Source organism: Ptychodera flava (genome assembly GCF_041260155.1).
Source record: "Ptychodera flava strain L36383 chromosome 3 unlocalized genomic scaffold, AS_Pfla_20210202 Scaffold_27__1_contigs__length_13241970_pilon, whole genome shotgun sequence".
NCBI classification, from domain to species: domain Eukaryota; kingdom Metazoa; phylum Hemichordata; class Enteropneusta; family Ptychoderidae; genus Ptychodera; species Ptychodera flava.
The window spans coordinates 12,996,754-13,016,009 of record NW_027248281.1 but is presented as its reverse complement, the minus strand read 5'-3'; the positions used below and the strand labels follow the sequence as shown (position 1 = coordinate 13,016,009).

General features: G+C 40.7%; 2 protein-coding genes across 2 annotated transcripts; both read right to left on the bottom strand.

The window, feature by feature from the left end:
* Positions 1–12,411: 12,411 nt before the first annotated feature.
* LOC139126410 (uncharacterized) lies at positions 12,412–15,705 on the bottom strand. The gene is made up of 2 exons (XM_070692472.1): positions 15,675–15,705; positions 12,412–15,473 (listed from the first exon to the last, which is right to left on the bottom strand). The coding sequence occupies exons 1-2, from the start codon at positions 15,703–15,705 to the stop codon at positions 12,412–12,414; spliced, it is 3,093 nt and encodes a 1,030-aa protein (XP_070548573.1).
* A 560-nt stretch (positions 15,706–16,265) lies between these two features.
* On the bottom strand, positions 16,266–17,837 carry LOC139126409 (uncharacterized). Its single transcript, XM_070692471.1, has one exon. It carries the CDS (start codon positions 17,835–17,837, stop codon positions 16,266–16,268), a length of 1,572 nt encoding a protein of 523 aa, XP_070548572.1.
* Positions 17,838–19,256: the final 1,419 nt, after the last annotated feature.

Here is a 19,256-nt window from a genome sequence, read left to right as displayed (position 1 = left end):
ATATCAGAATGCCTAACAACTTGCATAAGCTTGGCTACTTTCAATAACAAACAGAACTTATTAGATCGCTAACTCAAAATCTTGCTATGGTGAGAAATTCACTTGTTATCCACAATGCATTGCAATATTATGTAGTTTGCCCCCTTTAGCACTAGACAAAAGCGATTTAAGGTAGCGAGAATTGATACTTTAATCTGTTTTTAGAGCCCCCTCTCAATACCTTAAAAAATATTTCAAATCCCACTCCTCTATATTATGAAAATATTTAATTCCCCAAACTTGTGTATTGCCAAACATCTAATAAGCCAATAACATCAAATTAAAATTTTGACATTTTAATTTTTGCCTTTGTCATGTCGGAATGTTCAGAATTCAGCTTGCAAACAGCCCCAGTTTATTGTACATCAGTATCGTAATACAGGTAATGTTGACAAGTTGAATATTGTGTTTCAGCATGCTGTGTGGAGATCACAAGAAACTGTATATGATGCAATGAATAGATTTATATATTGAAAAAATATTAATTTTTGCATCTTGTGTAGCTTGTTACAAGGTATCGTTATTTATTTTCTTTTGAAAATTTAATGACACTTATACTTTTTAGAATTTGTTAAGAGTCATGAAGTTCTGTAAATGCTTCCCAAATTGTTTTTGAGCATACTACTCTTTGGTATAGCCATGGCAAACTGTTCAAATCAACACTAATACCAAAGAAACTTTAAATGCCTATTAGAGTTCCTTCAGCTCCCCCACTACCCAGTATTTGTAAATGCACCCTAAGTAGACATAGTGAAACAATCAGATTGCTTCATCTCATCGTAATATTATACATACATCTGACAAGTTTAGAATAATCCAGCTCTGCTAACATCTGCCAGCATTACTACCAATAGATTCGTCTCAGTGATGAAGTTGCCATCTTTTCAGCAATCAGGCCTTTTAACAGCATGATACACATTTCTCTGATCTGAATGGCATTCTTCATGTTTTGGTCAACTTAGAAGGAGAGAAAATAAAGAAGATGAGTTTCATGATTATGGATGAACATCAAATGACTAGTTATGAACAGTGATGAAAGATTTCATGAATGTCAAGCAATGTTGTCAGTGTCACTCTGACACTGGTTGTCATACCATGGAACCTAACTGTACATGTCAATTGAGTCTTTCAACGACTTAATAGCTACTTGAATTGACACTGTAACATTTGCTGTTTCTCTTTCTTTTCCCTAAAGTGACTCAGAGTATTAGCATTGCAAACACAGCACATTATGTGCAATGTTATTGTTGACAAATGAATGGTAGCCGGACTGAAATCCACTATTCAACAAGAACAGTGTGCCCAACCCCCCCCCCCCCAAAAAAAAAAGATTTCTGAGTCCCTTGAAAAATTTATGAAATATTCTTGAGTCACAATGTATAATTTCTAATTCAACTGAAAATTTTCTTGATTTGTCATGGCATGTCAAATAGGCTTTATAGGGCACACTGAACAAGAACATGTCCATTACACACAAATAGGCTGTTTTGACAAGTCAAACTTAACAACCACTTCAACATAATCTTGGGAATGAAACAAAATTTTTGATAACTATCAAACAAAAAATATGAAAAATACTGTACATCACAAATCACAACGACTGAGGCTCAATAATAAACCCTAGATTTGATAACTGTATAAACTACTGGTTTTTGAACACATGTATTTATTATCAAACTATGACTACTGTCACTATGACCCTTGAACTATGACCTTTTAGGGTTTATGACATCACACAAAGGCACATGTTACACTGATATACAGATAAGAATGGACAGTGAAATTGATCTAAATGTTGCCACACTTGTGTAATTGGTTTGTAAAGTTGTTCCAAAACTTGCCTCAGAAGTTGCACTGACTTGTTATAACTGCGGTGAAAATCAAAGAGCTTTTATGGACCAATAATAAACACACACTAGGGAGTACACTTTGCACTCGCCCAGTGCACTTCACATACACAGACTCATATTACATTCCTTTATATACCGCTGCTTTGAGTAATATATTACAGCCAAGTCAGAGTCTAGTTGTCATTAGACTCTTTTTGCCTTTGCATTGTATGAAGTTCTTAAGCAAAAAAATCATGATCTAGAGGAAAAGAGGTCACTCAGTACATACGCCAGAAGTAGCAAGCGAGCACCTCTTGGGCACCTCTACCTTGGGGGCTGACGTAGCCGACAATGAGATGCTAATGATATGCGTTTAAGGTCTCCTCGACTAACTTTCAGCTGGTTGCTCACTTTCTACTATTTTGTAGTATTTTACACAAAGGCACAGACTTATTCTACCAGCAACTTAAAACTGATAGTGATTTTGTAGCTCATTCTTTACTATATTTCATAGTATTTGATAGCCGGTATCAGACACTTGCTGTGTTCGTGTCGGCTACATGGACGATCCGCCGACGTTGGTGCCGCCTACCTATGCGGGGTGAATGGAATGTTGCTCACGCTTATGTTTTTGCGATGTGTCTCTCGAACTCGGCCAAAAAAACACACGAAATGAGCATTTATCAGGTGTAAATTTTTGTGTGATTTCGGCCGAGTTTGGAAAACACCAATTGCCAAAACGTTGAGCGTGAGCAACCTTCCAGTCACCCTCATGGGTACACAGCGCTATATGGTCAGTAAGGTGGAGGTGCCCAACGTTCACTGTGAGGTGAACGGAATGTTGCTCACACTTCTGTTTTGGCAATGTAACCATCAAATTCGGCCGGAAATCACATGAAACAAGCGTGTTTGAAGCAGATTAAGTATCAGGTATGAATGTTGAGGACGATAGGGATCGACCGATCGACGGTACATGATAGGTGAACTTGCTAATTTTTCAGTAAAATCGAACATCGAAGATGACATTGTGGCATAGTCCCTATACGAAATAGCCATTTGGTTTCCTGACTTTCTTCTTCTCAGGCTTATGTACACACGTCTAGGGGGCGTACAGACGCATAGAGGAATTAATAGACCACAGATGACTGTGGTCAAGTTCTGTTATTGTGTCAACATCGCCTTTCCAACGTGCAGTCTATGGAGACCTCATCAATCTTGGTGGTACTAAGTTGTCACGCGCCCAGCAGAAAAACCAATGTTTTTGTTTTGAAAGTTTGTCTACAAATTAAACAGCTTTTCTAGGCATCCGCAACGTATCAAAATGAACGTGTTTGTGTGCCGGGTTTGGTGAGAGGCTTAGCTAAGATTAAGAAGAGTACTTCAACATAGTATGGTCTATCTGCTTTAGTTTTACGGAAAAAAATCAACAATTTTGATCCATATTGCAACTTTAAATGTGAATTATCAATGAATGCTAACAATTCTAACACTGCATGAAAACCCGATAATTCAGATAAATTCACATTAATGAGTTGCCTGTATTATAGTATAAATATACACGTGAATTCACATGAATCCACATGAATACAGACTTGCTGAATACAAAAAATGGATTATTGACTGTATTCATCTGCATGTATATGCACTCTTCAGCTATAATACAGTTAATAATCCATGTTAATACACTAAGTATTATAGGGTTTTTACGCAGTGTAAGTTATTTCCTTGCGGAGGGACTAAGGCCCTGTTCACATAAAAAATCATGGGGTCCGCACGGTGTTTATAGGTCGGTGTTGCCCGAGGAAACACCGCTGGCTAGCAAAGTTGATCATCACCCAGTGGCGATGTTGGTGTTTTCGCGAAAATCTGTAGACAGTCTGCCTCCTCGACGTGGTGCAGTAGTCGCTTGTCACTCTTTTTTCTGGTCCCATCTTTCGATCTGACCAAACAATGTTTATTTTGCCGACATTTTTGGCTAATTTCTCCCATTTTTACTAGGCTGAATCAGTCGGCAGAGACCCAGGGCGCGAGCAGAGACCTGACCACTTGCCCGGCCCGTGGGAAGGCTAGCTAGGCACGTTGACACGATGTTGCAATTTCGCAAACCGTTACCATTTACTCTCGCAACAGTACGTACCAAAACAGCAATTTATTCGGTAATTAAATCAATTTACTCAAATTGGAGCCATCCCGTGTTCCTGTTAATGGTGACACTTTAAATGAAATTGTTATGGATTTTTCTATAAATTTGACATATGAAGTAAATTCGATCATATGAGTCAATCTGATCAGCACTTTAAATCCAGATCCTAAATGTTGATATTTCAGGTAGTTGTGACACTTTGAATGTGAATTGTTTAAATCAGATCCTAAACGTTGATATTTAAGGTAGTTGTGACACCAGTCAACCTACTTAATCTGCAAATTGCTGATGCAGTTATTTTTGAACTGCGTTATGATTGTATATAGGGAATGATCGACGGTTACATGTTAGATGAACTTTCTAATTTTCACGGTAAAATTGAACGTCGAAGATGACATGGTCACATAGTCCCTATATGAAATAGCCATTTGGTTTCCCGACTTTCTTCTTCTCAAGCATATGTACACACGTCTAGGGGCGTATATATAGACGCAGAGCAGAATAGACCACAGGTGACTGTGAACTTGACATATATAATGAATAATTCATTGTAAATTTTGCATTTGTCTAACTTTGGTAGTACGTGTCACAATTTTTCAGAAGTATACATACCGGGTATATGTGTAAAATAAAGTACAGCTCTACAAATGATTGTGTGATTGATTTTTTACACCCATATATATCAGCACTGCACCGTATGCAACTGTGTACATTCGGTGGAGCGTCCAAACCACGTACACAATTCTGGTTGTGTTCACCACGTGTTTGACGGCATTTCTGCAATATATCCTCTCCCTTAGCTGTGGGTCCATAGCTGTGGTGTTTCAGACGGGATTCCTGCCTTTTACGGGCCGGTTTTGACTTTTACGATTTTTAACCCCGCCACCACAGCTATGGGATATTCCATAGGCTAGCGTCCAAATCCGCCGCAAGCACCCTTTGCGCAAGTTTTCTCGACGATATTTCGAAAAATTTTTCATCCAAATTACAAATTGCCAACACTCATCGACAGCTTGGTTATTAGGGACTCACCAGACCAGAAATCCGCTCAAAATTCACTGAAATATCGCCTTTTTTCTAAGTTTGCGCGACATGACTACACGTAGACCGCCATTTTGCTAGCGTAAAACTGTTGGTCGAGGATCCCTGCAGTACGTCACTACAGTGGCGTAGGGCCGTGACCTCTCAACTTCTAAACACAAACTGAGAGATTCATCGTGTGATATCGATGACCATCGTTCGTCTTATGGACATTCCCAGTCTCACAAAACTGAAACCAAACTTTTACTTGGGGGAAAAAAGTTCAGTCCTAGGATCTATAATTATTCGTGGCGCGCCGCGCGGATGCTGGCCGTAAGTTAGTTTGTGTTCAGAAGTTGAGAGGTACGGCCTACGTCACTGTAGTGCGTACTGCAGGGATCCTCGACCAACAGTTTTACGCTAGCAAAATGGCGGTCTACGTGTAGTCATGTCGCGCAAACTTAGAAAAAAGGCGATATTTCAGTGAATTTTGAGCGGATTTCTGGTCAGGTGAGTCCTTAATAACCAAGCTGTCGTGAGTGTTGGCAATTTGTAATTTGGATGAAATTTTTCTTCTAAATATCGTCGAACAAACTTGCGCAATGAGTGCTTGCGGCGGATTTGGACGCTAGTCTATGGAATATCCCATAGCTGTGGTGGCGGGGTTAAAATCGTAAAAGTCAAAACCAGCCCGTAAAAGGCATGAATCCCGTCTGAAAACACCACAGCTATGGACCCACAGCTACCTCTCCCCTATGCAAGTTGTTACATTTTTCATATTATAAGGTGAGGTATCTGCACGCTATATTTATTTGAAAGCTTTGCCCACTTCAGTATCATCTGCCACTGCAGAGGATCAGCAACTGTCTTGCCCCTCAGTCTGGTCTTGCATGGCCATGTCAGGGCATCGACGCGTAGTAAATGAGACCATGACCTTTGACACATTTTGCGGAGGGACCGTGCCACTGATGATGGAAAATGCAGTTTTTCTTTGTTTCCGAAAAATGCCTATTTGACCTGAAGGATTCCAGATTAGGCCCTATCAATGAATGCTAAGTGATTTGTCAGCTCTATTGAATAAAAATTATTTCCTTGCGGAAGGATTATTGCCCAGTTCACATTACAAATTGTGGGGTCCACATGGTGTTGGTAGGTCGGTGTTGCATATTATGGGACTAAGGGTCCTTGCCCGAGGAAACACCACTGGCTAGCAAAGTTGATCATCACACGGAACTGCCGTTAATATACGCCACTTTGATTATATATGCACTCACCACATATCAAGTTTGAGTTCATCTCCTAACTCTGGTCAGAAATGGACATAAAACTTTTGATTGAGTACTAGTAGTTATCAAAATCACATTTAACCCCCGAAATGCATGCTCAGTATATCAATGAGACTACTGAGACAAGGTAAATATGGCTGGGGTAGCAAACAAGCCATGATGACATTAGATGATTAGTGACACTGCACTGCCACTGGCAGATTCAACAGACCTTTGTTTTCTCAAGGCCTATGATTCAACTTCTTGCCAGTACCAATCGATTAAAAACCTTGCTGGGCCCTATATCAATGCAGACTGTTGGCTGCCGCTTCAGTTGTTGTCAGTACATCTAAAAAATTTACCCCATGCTTTTGCACTTGCCCACGAGCATTCGGCCTGTGATGGCTCGGTGGGGGAAAGCACAATACACAGTGGCGACGTTGGTGTTTTCGCGAGAAACTGTATAGACACAGTCACTCTTTCGACAAGTCAACTTAACAACCACTCTTTCACTCTTTTTCCTGGTTCCATCTTTCAATCTGACCAAACAATGTTTATTTTGTCGGCATTTTTGGCTGATTTCTTCCGTTTTTACTAGGCTGAATCAGCCAGCAGAGACCCAGGGCGCGGGCAGAGACCTTCCTGACCGTGTTTGTGTGTGGGAAGGCTTGTCGACACGATGTTGCAATTTCACAAACCATTACAATGCACCAAATATGCATGCGTGCATATTCAAATTGTAGAAATGAGGTTTCAAATTCTGTGCTTTACTCTCGCAAACAGTACTTACCAAAACAGGAATTTATTCGGTAATTAAATCAATTTACTCAAATTAGAGTCATCCTCGTGTTCCTGTTAAGTGTCGAATCTGCAAATGAAACAATGGTACGGATTTTTCTGTAAAGTTAAATCTTTGAAATATGAAGGTCCATTCTGATCCATATAGCAACTTAATGAAGTGTGTGTGAGGTATGCAGGTGAAATAGAGGGATTAAAACATATTTACATAAGTGTTAATAACATAGGTGACACATGATGAGCTGAACATTTTTTTCTCAAAGCTTTAATCAGGGTCAGTGATCAACTGAAACGGGTGATATTTCTTATTAATTTGTTGAATATTGAAAATGTCCACAAGTACAATATGGCATTGCACAGTTTGACAATATACACATGTCTGAGGAAATGAAAATCGTGTCTCAACAATGAAGTTTAATATTTTGTAATCTCTGATTTACTATGTTCATCCAAACACAATTTTAAAGTAGATTAACTTTTTCACTCAATGAAAAGTATTAATCTTTAAGGCACTGTGTGTATCTATGAATGAATCTCAATGATATTCAAAGAAGCCAGGTAAGTGGGTGAAAAAGTGAAAAGGAAAGTCGGGGGCAATGCCTAAAAATAATGATATGGTAGCTTAGTATAGCTATAGGGTCAAAGTAAAATTAAAATTTGGTTACAGGTTAGATCATAGCTATGTTTTCAAGCGATATCTTGTCTTAAGTTAAGTGTATATTTCGTTGATTCTTTGTTCTTTACAACTACATTGTCCTCTGTTGGCTTTTCTGTGCAAAATTTATGCATTTCTGTTGCTTGTACCCACAGAAAAAAAAGTAGTCATGAATCCATTTTAAAAAGAAAGGTACAATTGTGCTTCACCACTGAGGGCACTGTTCAGGGGTCAAGCATTGGCACAGAAACAGCAGGGTTTTAGCAAGGTTTGTTTGTGAGAGAAACAAAGTATGTGTATACATTCAATTAACCCTTTGGGCGCCAAAGTCAATTTTTGTTGCCCTTATAAAATATACCTGAGACCTCAGTTAATTTTTGTCAGATTTTGCCAAATTTTGATAAAAAACTGTGGCCAATGAAATATGTGTCCATTTGGTCCAAACTTTTCAAAAAAGTTACAGAAAGTTCATAAAAATTGGTTAAATATTGCACTAAAATTTTGGTGGAAAAAAAAACAGCACTCAAAGGGTTAAAGTGATTCATAATCAATGTTTACAGCCGTAGGAAAAGTGAATGTGATAAAATACTAACTGCTAGTTATCACTATACTTTACTGATATTGCTCCCTTGTTGTAAATCTGTGAAACACAGACTATTTAGTCAGATCACTTTGTGTTGCTACATACCGGTATGCAGCAAGCCTTCAAACACAGATAAAAATCACCATGGTTACTTACATCATAGAATATTGATGACTTTTAGTTTCTTCAACTATCATGCCATACGGATGCAAGCATTGTCCACGAGTGTCTCTCTGGAAAGGAATATTGAAAAAGTGTTTCAGGATGTACAATTCTTTCATCTTAGCTTAGATATTTTGTGAAAATACTGAACTTTGAAGCACCCTTGACTGACACTTTGTCTTGATGGCATAATTCACTGTTCTAACATCACTTGTTTAGTCCCCCGGTATTATTCAGCTTAGTTTCTCCTATCAAGGGTGAATTATTTTTCTCAATTATTGCATCTCACATTGCATAAACTGTCAAATTTAGTACATCAAAGTGATCAGCATACTCTACACATGACGTACAGTATTTATCAACCTTCATGGACTTGATTTAAAGTTGAAGTGCATCTTGAGTTGACCAGTTTTTGACAAGCATTGAAGATATTGCTTTGAATCTTCTATTATGCAAATTTAGCAATAAAACAATTCATTTTGAATATGCATCAGAGAAATCCATTGAGAATCTAATGATGAGTGAAATTGATATCATGGCTTAAGGTTAAGTGATAGGTGTACCAAAATTCCAAAGAGCTCTATACCCACATGTAAACTCTCTAGACTGACAGTAATATAATTGACCTGGCGTGGTAGTGTGGTGTTATTCAACATCAATTGATATGACTATAGTTGTATGCATATCATAGTGTCTGTTTGCAAAGGTCTTATTGACCTTTGACCCAATCACTAGCATGACCCCTTAGGTTTCTCATTTTATTAAATTTATATCATAACTAGACATAATTTATTCAGTTGGCAGTCAAATATCTGAAAAAGCTATCATTTTAAAATATGAAATTGAATTGATTGAAGTACAAAAGATTGTCAGACAGTCCATATTTTATAACATTACAATCTACTTTGAAATTTTTCCAATTTTCAACGTAACATAAATCATGTAGCAACACGTTTTGTTTCATTTTTCAAATCATTTTTTAAAGAATGTACTTGCCAAATTTCATCTATCAAGAATAACTTTGTAGTACTTTGCCTTAAAGCTCAGTGTACTGAAAAAATTAATGATGAGCAAGACATTCACATGCAATGCATCATGGATTACCTTTAAAGACTGGCATTGATCAAGTTCTGTTGCAGAGGTTGTATAAAAACCTCTGAGTCAAAGGGCCCGATTTCAAAGTGTGTTTTCATAACTCTTTGTCATTTCATGAGTGAATAAAGCTAGGAATGAATATGTGATCATCTTGAGCCCTGGAAAATTGACTTTAATGCATGATTCAAATTTTTACTTATTTTTACTCATAGAGTTAAATCATAGATTAACAATAAGTATATCACTGTATATGAATGCGTACATTTGTGATTAACCTGTTCAACACCAATTACCTGGAAACAGGGCCACAATCACCATTGATAACAATGGGCTTGGGCCAAACCATGGTGGTGAATGAAAGGATTACAGACCCACACAACATGGTACTATAGAGGTGCACAAACAATACTTTGTTTACAACTGTTTATGTTTGCACAAATGTAGTATACTTATAAATGTATACAAAGCTTAGATCTGTACCATAGTAATGTACATGTACGTACAAAATCATATAACGCAATTGGAACTAAATTGGGATCATCTACTTTTCTTTTTTGCAATACATTTAATTTTCAATATTGCGACTTTCAGCTACGGAGCACCTGACACTTTTGATGACTTTGAACAACTTAAAGATCCCATTCTGCCTAATTCGTTCCAATTGTGTTGTATGCTATCATGGTATAGGTAGCCAGGATCATGGCTTGATTATTTGACCAGGGGTCAGGGTCATGAGGTAGATGGTCTGGCAGTGGGCAACACAGGATAGGACTGACCATCGGGCTGTTGGCAACATGTGCGTAACATCTCTTCCATGCCTTCTAGCACCAAGTTTAGCCAGAATGCATTGCCAGGTGGACCGACACCTGTGGTATTAGGTTACCCAACTTCCACAATGTAATCTCGGCAGGCTGGGAAAACCAGGCAGACCAGTCTGCACATATGGTAGCTCACCACACCTATATCCAATGTAGAAAGGATATATGATATGCAGTATTCGCTACAAACTGGTGGGACGCCGTTGAGTTTGCCGTTTCCGACAGTTGACAGGTAATTGACTGGAGAGACAAGGGAATTGATGTTGAATGTGCATACCCTTGAGCAGATACAAGACAGGGACGACTTTAAAGAGTTGAGAGTCGATTAAGGTGATTATCAGTTGTCTCGTGATCCTATAATATCATTCTATGAGCACTACCTCTTCACGCTGTTCCGCTAAAATGGTGTCTCAAGAGTGTTTTATCATCAAAAGAAAGGAAGTCGTCCTCGTTTATCGTTCCACTGATAGTGGCAACAAATGCAGTTCTGACAATGCAACTAACAAAGCGTATATACGAAAATAGCCAGTCTAGGTGACACATACGCATTTCCGCAAATTCATTACCTGCCAGGTAAACATAATTGTTTATGCAAATATTAAACCGAGTTGCGAATATCAGTTCATGTGAATAAACAATGTAACGGGATCGCAATACGCATCGTGCCTGTACAACATGCGCTCCAGTTGTCATCATAGTAAATCGGTGATGTGATCGGTGTGGACAAGAAGGGCAGTGTGCGAAGAGTAGGTTTCATACGCTCTCGAAGGAGGTGGTGATACCTCAACACTAGCACCTCCTTTAAACATGATGTTAAATTACCGTGGGCGCACGGCGGGGGGATAACTGATGACGCAGCCATTCGCATGCCTTAGGCGGAAGGTTTTCACATTATCATGTAAACGATGGTTAATCGGGGGAAACACTGTTACAGACAAGGACATTTACTAATAACCTGTCTGAATACTCTTGAAAAGCTTGTCATCCCATATGCGTGCGGTCTCCACTTAACATGCTCATATTCCGTGGTTGAGAACCTTAAATCCCCTCAACCGTCGCGTCTACCTAGCAGTCAGGGCGAACACCGATATTTTACATCAATGGCGACATGTAGTTAGCGAGTACGGATATTATGCGACAAAAGTAGAACTTAAACTTTTGTCATGCATGTATACGGAAATTATGATATATTATCAAAGAAGTGTATAGCAAATTTTAACGTCGATAATTAGGTTTCACCTCGCTGTGACGCAGGAAGCCCTGAGTAATCAATGCCCCTTGGTCAACAACTTTGTATAATGTCTACAGACACTTCTCTGTTTGTGCTGTTTTGGCTTCACTTATTACACTTATCTGGCTACAAAAATTAGGAATTGCTCTATAGCCTTTTGACACCGTGATAAAGAAAATAACCAGATGGCGTAATGCTGTGACCGCTTAGGGTGAGGTGGTTCGTAGATACCCAGAGAACAGAACGAACAGACGCACGTGTTCAGTTGACAACAGCAAAACTCAACTCAGCTTTATTCCGCCAGTCTCAGAACACACGTGCCCGTGAAAGAGGGCGTGGTACAATACAAATATGGAAAGTCTCTCGGTGATTGACAGCGAGACAATACGCCAATAGGCAGAAGGCAATAAACATACTCTTGTTCTCAACATTACTCCGCCCGGCGAAAGTGCTGCAATTACTGAACAACTGAATTAAACTGTAACTGTAAACACAATAATAACACGATGATAAACATGACTCCTTCAAGTTTGCAAATAAAACATGGCAATCAAATGTTTTTGACCTGTAAACGAAAGGTCAATGTTTTTGCGTCCGATTTGAAAAAACACTATTACTGTGACGTATCACACAAATGTTCACAGAGGCTCTATGAAACTCGATAATACTAATGTCATGCAATGACAATGTTCAAATGTTCGTAATGACAAGTGAAATTAAAGTCCGTTTTCATATGGTGAGTATTATACTGATAGATCACATGAAATAGCTCTCTATTTCAACAGATCATGTGTCCACTTTTTTATACATTGACGCGCTTTCTTGGCAGCAGCGCGGGTGAGTTTGTCTGGCTGTGTAACAGTCTTTGATTCCTTGCAATCCGGTGTTGGCTCATCATTGGTTTCAGAGCTATTGAGATCACACAAATTGTTGCCGTCGATGTCTGCACCCAGTTCCAAAATTGGGTATAGTTTCTTGATAGGTCGATTTGTGCGACCAAACTTTGTTTTGATTTCTGCCGAGCGTACGAGATTGTCGTTACCATAGTTCAAATTCTCGACGACAGCAAGATTCCATCTCATTCGCGGTACACGATTGTCCTCGACTAGAACAATGTCACCGACCTTAATGACATTCTCAGTTGTTCCCTTCGTAGTGTTCAAACTGTCACGTTCACGAAGTGATGTGAGATATTCCCTTGACCAGCGTTGCCAAAAGTGGCCAAGCAATTTCGCGAGAAGGTCCGATCGTTTCTGGAGAGCTGATTTTGTCACACCGTATGTCGGATCTTCCAACTGTTCGATATCCGGCGTGTCGTAAGGTAATCCAGTAAGTTGTCTACCATGTAGGAGGTGTGACGGCGTTAAAGGCTGAGGATCGTCGAAATCGCTAGATGTATACGTGAGAGGTCGATCATTGATGATCGCTTCAATCTCCGTAACTACTGTTTGTAGTTCATCGAACGTAACATATGATCGTCCGAGTACCTTCTTCAGGGCGATCTTTGTTATGCCAATTAGGCGTTCATAGAAACCCCCAAACCACGGGGCGCGCTTGGGAATAAATTTCCAATCGATTCTGCGATTTGCTAAATAGGACTTGACCGCTGGCGAACTGAACAGTGTTTTCAATTCATCTGCTGCGCACTCGTAAGTTGTGGCATTGTCCGAAATCATGTAGCGAGGTATTGATCTCCTTGCACAGAATCTACGAAATGCGCGTAAGAAAGTTTGAGTGGAGAGGTCATGTACGAGTTCAAGGTGAACTGCACGAGAAACAGAACACGTAAACAAACATATGTAGGCCTTTTCTTCACGCTTTTCACCCAGCAAGAAAAGTGCCCCGGTGAAGTCGACACCAGTCACTGTAAATGGGGGCGCTTCTAGTAATCTCATCGATTGAAGTGGTGCTGGTATCGGAATTTTGTAGTGTTTGCTGTTTATCTTCCTACACACAACACACTTGTGTAGAATGGATTTTACGATTTGTCGTATCTTGGTAATCCAGAACCTTCTACGGATATAGGTGACTGTAGCATTCAGTCCAGCATGTGCGACATTTTGATGCGCGTCTGATATGAGCAGCCGTGTGAAATGTTCGCGTGTCGGCAGAAGCAATGGAAACTTAGTTTCAAAGTCTAGAGGAGCATTGTGTAGTCTGCCTCCGACGCGAAGTAAACCAAGCTCATCTACAAACAAGTGAAGTTGTCTGCACAATGATCCGATTTTTTGAGATTTCGTTTGCAGTGTATTTATTTCGTTCTTGTAATGTTCTCGTTGAATGCTCTTAATCCACGTAGTTTCAGCCGTTTGGATTTCTGTAGCGGATAGCGGTCCGAGCATTCTTTTATCGCTAGGCTTTGCGATATTTGATGTGAATCTCATCACGAGCGCAGTTACGCGTAGAAGTTTGTTGTATGAGCTGTACCGGCTTGGATCAATAATATTCTTGATATTATCGTAAGTGTCACGTTGACATGTGATGGTTTTAAACGCAGCCGTGGTTTCTTCTGAGTCGCGTGTGGTGGTGTCAACATCTGACTGTGGTATGACGTCATTCATAGCACAAGTTGGCCAGTTACCGTTTCCAAGCCAACGGGGACCATTCCACCACAGTGAATTTTCTTGAAGTTTAGATGCGGGGATGCCCCTTGTGATTATGTCCGCGGGATTGTCTTTCGTAGGACAATACATCAGTGCGTCGACAGAAATTGATCTGATTTCTCTTACGCGGTTTTGTACAAAGACAGGCAATTTTTGACTATTTTTGTTGACCCAGTGAATTACTATCTGGCTGTCTGACCACAATACGCAACGCGTGATGTTCACGAGTTTTGCGAGACTTTCACGGATGAATTTCGCTAATCTAGCAGCAATCAATGTGGCCATCAATTCGAGGCGCGGAAGTGTTACTGTTTTGATCGGTGCGACTCGGGTTTTGCTCATAATTAAGGAGGTATTTTGTTCATGGCGAAGGTAGGCCACAGCACCGTAAGCCTTGGTGCTGGCGTCTCCAAATACATGTAACTCGTAGGGTTCTTTGCAAGAGTCTGTACAACCAAAGTATTTCCTGTCGATGGAAAAGTTGCTTGTGGCGGCAGATAATTCAGCGCGGAGAGTACACCAAGTATCACTGAGTGATTGCGGTAGCGGTTCATCCCATTGTGTATCACGTTTCCAGAGTTCCTGGATAAAGCATTTTGCCGTCACGTGAACTGGCGCGAGAAATCCAAGCGGGTCGTATATACTTGCGGTACTCCGTACGACCTCTCTCTTTGTGACTAAATGTCCATCTTCCATAACTCTCTGTTTGTAGGATAACTTATCCGACTCTGTATTCCAAACTAGACCCAAGGCGTTCACGGTCGTTTCGCTGTCTAAGTTTCCTTGCTCCCGAGCAAGGTCGCGGAGTTCTGTGCAGTTTGAAGCCCACGAACGGAGGTTGAATCCGCCTTTCGACATCACTTCATTCGCTTCGTTATGATAATTCAGTATGTCTTCTCTGGTTTGTGCTCCGCTCATTGCGTTGTCAACATAAATGTTTTCCTTTAGATCTTGACAGACGTCGGATCCATTTGCTTCAAGGTGAGAACGGACAACTGTGTTCAAAATGAACGGCGAAGAGACTGCTCCGAACAATACCGATTTGAAACGGTAAACATCAAAATCGCTATTTGGGTTATTACAGTCCGATAACCATAGGAATTTCGTAAAGTTGCGGTCGTCTTCATGTAATCCAATTTGTAGAAATGCCTTTTCTATATCTGCTGACAAGGCATAGCGATGAACACGGAAGCGAATCAGTATTGATACCAGATCGTTTAGTAGCGGCGTTCCTGTTGACAAAGAAAAAAAACCAATCATTTAAACTGACTCCGTTCGTTGCTTTGCAACCGCAAACATGTAAGATCGGGGTTGTTTCTTTGCTCTTTTTACCCGATGGAGTGGAAGGTAGTGTCCTTGTGACATTTCTTAGTCCTTGACCTTCTCTATGAAGCCATTGCGCTCTTGTTCTTGTATTATTCTGCCGTACGTACTGTGCAGATCACCGCTGAGTCTATTCACCATTGGGCGAGTGCGCGTTTCGCTGGTTTAGAAGTTTGTCGGGAGCAATGGATGGTCCGGTTTCCAGGGAAGTTTTGCAACATACCGGTTGCCATGGAATTCTATTTTGGTACTGCGGTAGAGCTCGTAGTCAGCTGCACTCTCTGTAGCTTGTGGGTCGTCCCTAATGCCGATCGATTCTAATTCCCAAAATGAGTTCATATCAGTTTCTTCTTGTTTGAGATTAGTAGCGACGTGAAGGACAGTGTTCGTCTTTGTACCGCGGGAGTGAACTGGACCGGACAGAAGGTATCCCAGTTTAGATTTGACAGCGGTGGGACCATTTCCACGAATAATCTTGTCTTCGATCAGCTGCCAGTAAAAATCTGCGCCAAGGAGTATAGCTATTTCAAATGTGTCAGTGTCCGAGCGCGGATGAGCGAAATGTAGCCCTTTCAAATGTGGCAAATCTAGTACTGATTGATTTATCAGATTTCGCATGGGAGCAGATATTTTGGGGACGATCAATGCGGTTATGTCTACTTTTGTCCCGGATGTAGTATGTAGCGAGAAAGTAACTTGACTCAGAGACCTTGTTTGACATGTTTTGTCTCCGAACGCGGCAAGTTCAATATCTGCGAGCTATCTGGCGCCAATTGTAACTTTTCCACCATGTCCTGTGTGATGAACGATCTCGTCGCGCCTTCATCGAAGAGAATCGTTGCTAATGTGGTTACCGACCGACTAGAAACTTGAGCGACTGCAGTTTTTAGTAATACAGCTCCGACATTGGATGAGGTCGAGAGGGTAACGTCACCGACACCTGTTGCTACTGATTTCGCGTGGACTTCTGCGGGTGAGGAGGGTTTAACTGAATTTGGTTTTGTGTCCGTTTTGGAGGTGGGTTGCGACGGTGAACATAACGATGTGTGATGTTTTCTCTTACAGTTTCTACAGCGGTATTTCGATTTGCAATCAGAAGCCTTATGCCGGTTTCCTAGGCAATTGAAGCAGAGGCGGTCATGCTTGACAATTTCTAAGCGTTGCTCTGGCAAGTTGACCTTGATACAGTTCAGCGGTTTATGTGTAGTTTCCTTGCAGAAGGCGCATTTTCGCGGTGGCGGCGGTTTTGTCTCACTTCTGGTTAAGAATGCGGCGGTTGCGCGGGGTTGAGTATCTCCATGGTTGGATGAACCTTTCAATAGTTCAAATAGCGGCTGTCCGGCTAGACTCGCATCTATTTCCCTAGATATAGCTTCTCTCAGTTCCTGAAGTGACCATTCTCGCGATGTACCATGATCTCTTGTTATGAGTTCGCGGATTCTGCTCGGTAGTTTTTCCATGATGATTGGTACGAGGAGGTCGCCGTACGATGATTCGTCTTTTCCCAACGATTGTAATCCTCGGATGTAAGTTTCAGTGGCGTCGTAGAACTCACGTAAACTGGCAAGATCACCGTTCGGTCTTGGTAGTTCCCACAAGGCCTTCATGTAGGCAGCCTTTACCATGTGGGGTTGACCGTAGCGTTTAACCAACAGCTCGATAGCATTTGAGTAATTTGCGGCGGTGAGGGAAAGTCCTTCTATTGCCCTGGCTGCTTCATCCGATAGTTGGGCTCGCAAATACTGAAATTTCTGAATATTGTCCAGTGACGGATCGTTGTGTACAGCGGCTTGAAAACTATCAAAAAAGCTCTGCCATTTCAGAATGTCTCCGGAAAATTTGGCTAAAGCTAGTTTGGGTAGCTGTACGTTCTTGACATGTTTGTAGTTTTGTAACATTGCAGATGTTGGCCTGAATTCTTCAGCCGATGGATCGAGTTTTTGTGTACTCTTGGTAAATTTGTCAGACAGTCTGTTCAAGTGTCTTTCGCAAACGACTAACCTTTGTTTATTAGCGCTATGGTAATCATCTGCTTCGACGATGACGGTTTCTAAATCGGAATCTTCTGTCTTGTCGATCAGATTTTGGTCTAGAACTTGTAGTTGCTGAAGCTTGGCGGAAGCCAACTCTAGCTTCGCTTGGATCTTGTCTAACTTTGCTTCGTTCAACCCATCTTCTGCTGTCTCCATGAATTCGTCTAGTTGGTTCAGTATTTTGGTCATTTGACCGCGGTGTGCCCTTCTACTAAGTTTTATTCGTTCTGGCGTATCCATCTCGTCTCAGAGTACCTGTATCCTGGTCTCGGCACCAAAATGTGACCGCTTAGGGTGAGGTGGTTCGTAGATACCCAGAGAACAGAACGAACAGACGCACGTGTTCAGTTGACAACAGCAAAACTCAACTCAGCTTTATTCCGCCAATCTCAGAACCCACGTGCCCGTGAAAGAGGGCGTGGTACAATACAAATATGGAAAGTCTCACGGTGATTGACAGCGAGACAATACGCCAATAGGCAGAAGGCAATAAACATACTCTTGTTCTCAACAAATGCACCACTTATCGGCAATTGCCTCAAGTTGAATATTTGTCACCAATCGACTGGCTGTGAACGTGATCAAAGCAAACAAACTAAATAACTGGCTGTTATGTTCAGGAATTTCCGATTGCTATGTTCAGAAGTATACGCTAACAGACTAAATGTTAAATTACCATTTACATTTGATAACACGGAATGCAGTACGGCTCTGAAATAGACACATTCCCATAGGATTTTTCCAGGCAGTACCGAAGACTCAATTGATGATACGATCACTGCCTGACTTTCTTTAACCGTCGAAGTCGGCATAGGTGTAGGCCTACAGCTAACGCGTACTTCAGCTGAAAGGGCATACGTAATTTCATGATTTTTACAACGGAAAAACACCGTGCGCCTACGGAAAGCAGGGTAACTTGGAAACCTTTTGGCTAATACATCTGTTCGCTTTGCTTGCTTCGATCAACTTAGATGAACATCGCTTTGACTGTATATTAAATTTGAATAATGTAAATACGCATTTTCATAACATATGCTAATAGGGGTGAAATGGTCTATTTTTGATTTAACATATCCATTGGCGAGAATACCTCGTAAAAGCAATGTTTTGATTCAAGCCCAAGAAATTTTGTTTTCCCTCGCGTCATGAAGCCCTACATGTGCTTGATTGTCACACAGGTCTCCTGGTGTAAAAATATATGCATCTACCATTGACATTACGTCCATGTAGCTACGAAAAAAATCGACATTTCACAAAGGGCATTTGAGACTTTTCATAGGTCCCCAAAAACCGCTTGCGATTCCATAAACTTGGTGGCAGACAGGATATTTGAAGATAGTTTTAAAAGTTACATTCGGAACATCGTCGACCTATTCATGCTGTCCCTAAAAAGCGATGTCCGAATCGACGTTTTCTCATCAAAAGAAAGGGAATCGCCGTCGTTTATTATACTGATAGTGACAAAAGTGGATTTCTGAAAAATGCAAATACAGTAGGATAAATATGAAAAATGCAAGTGTAGGTGACGCATACGCATTGTCGCGTAGTTCACTGCTCGCCAGGTAAATGCATCTTTGTTTATGCTAATAGATCGAGTTGCGGTAATCCCATATACGCGAATAAATTAGGTTATGGTATCGCAACACCCGTTATGACAAT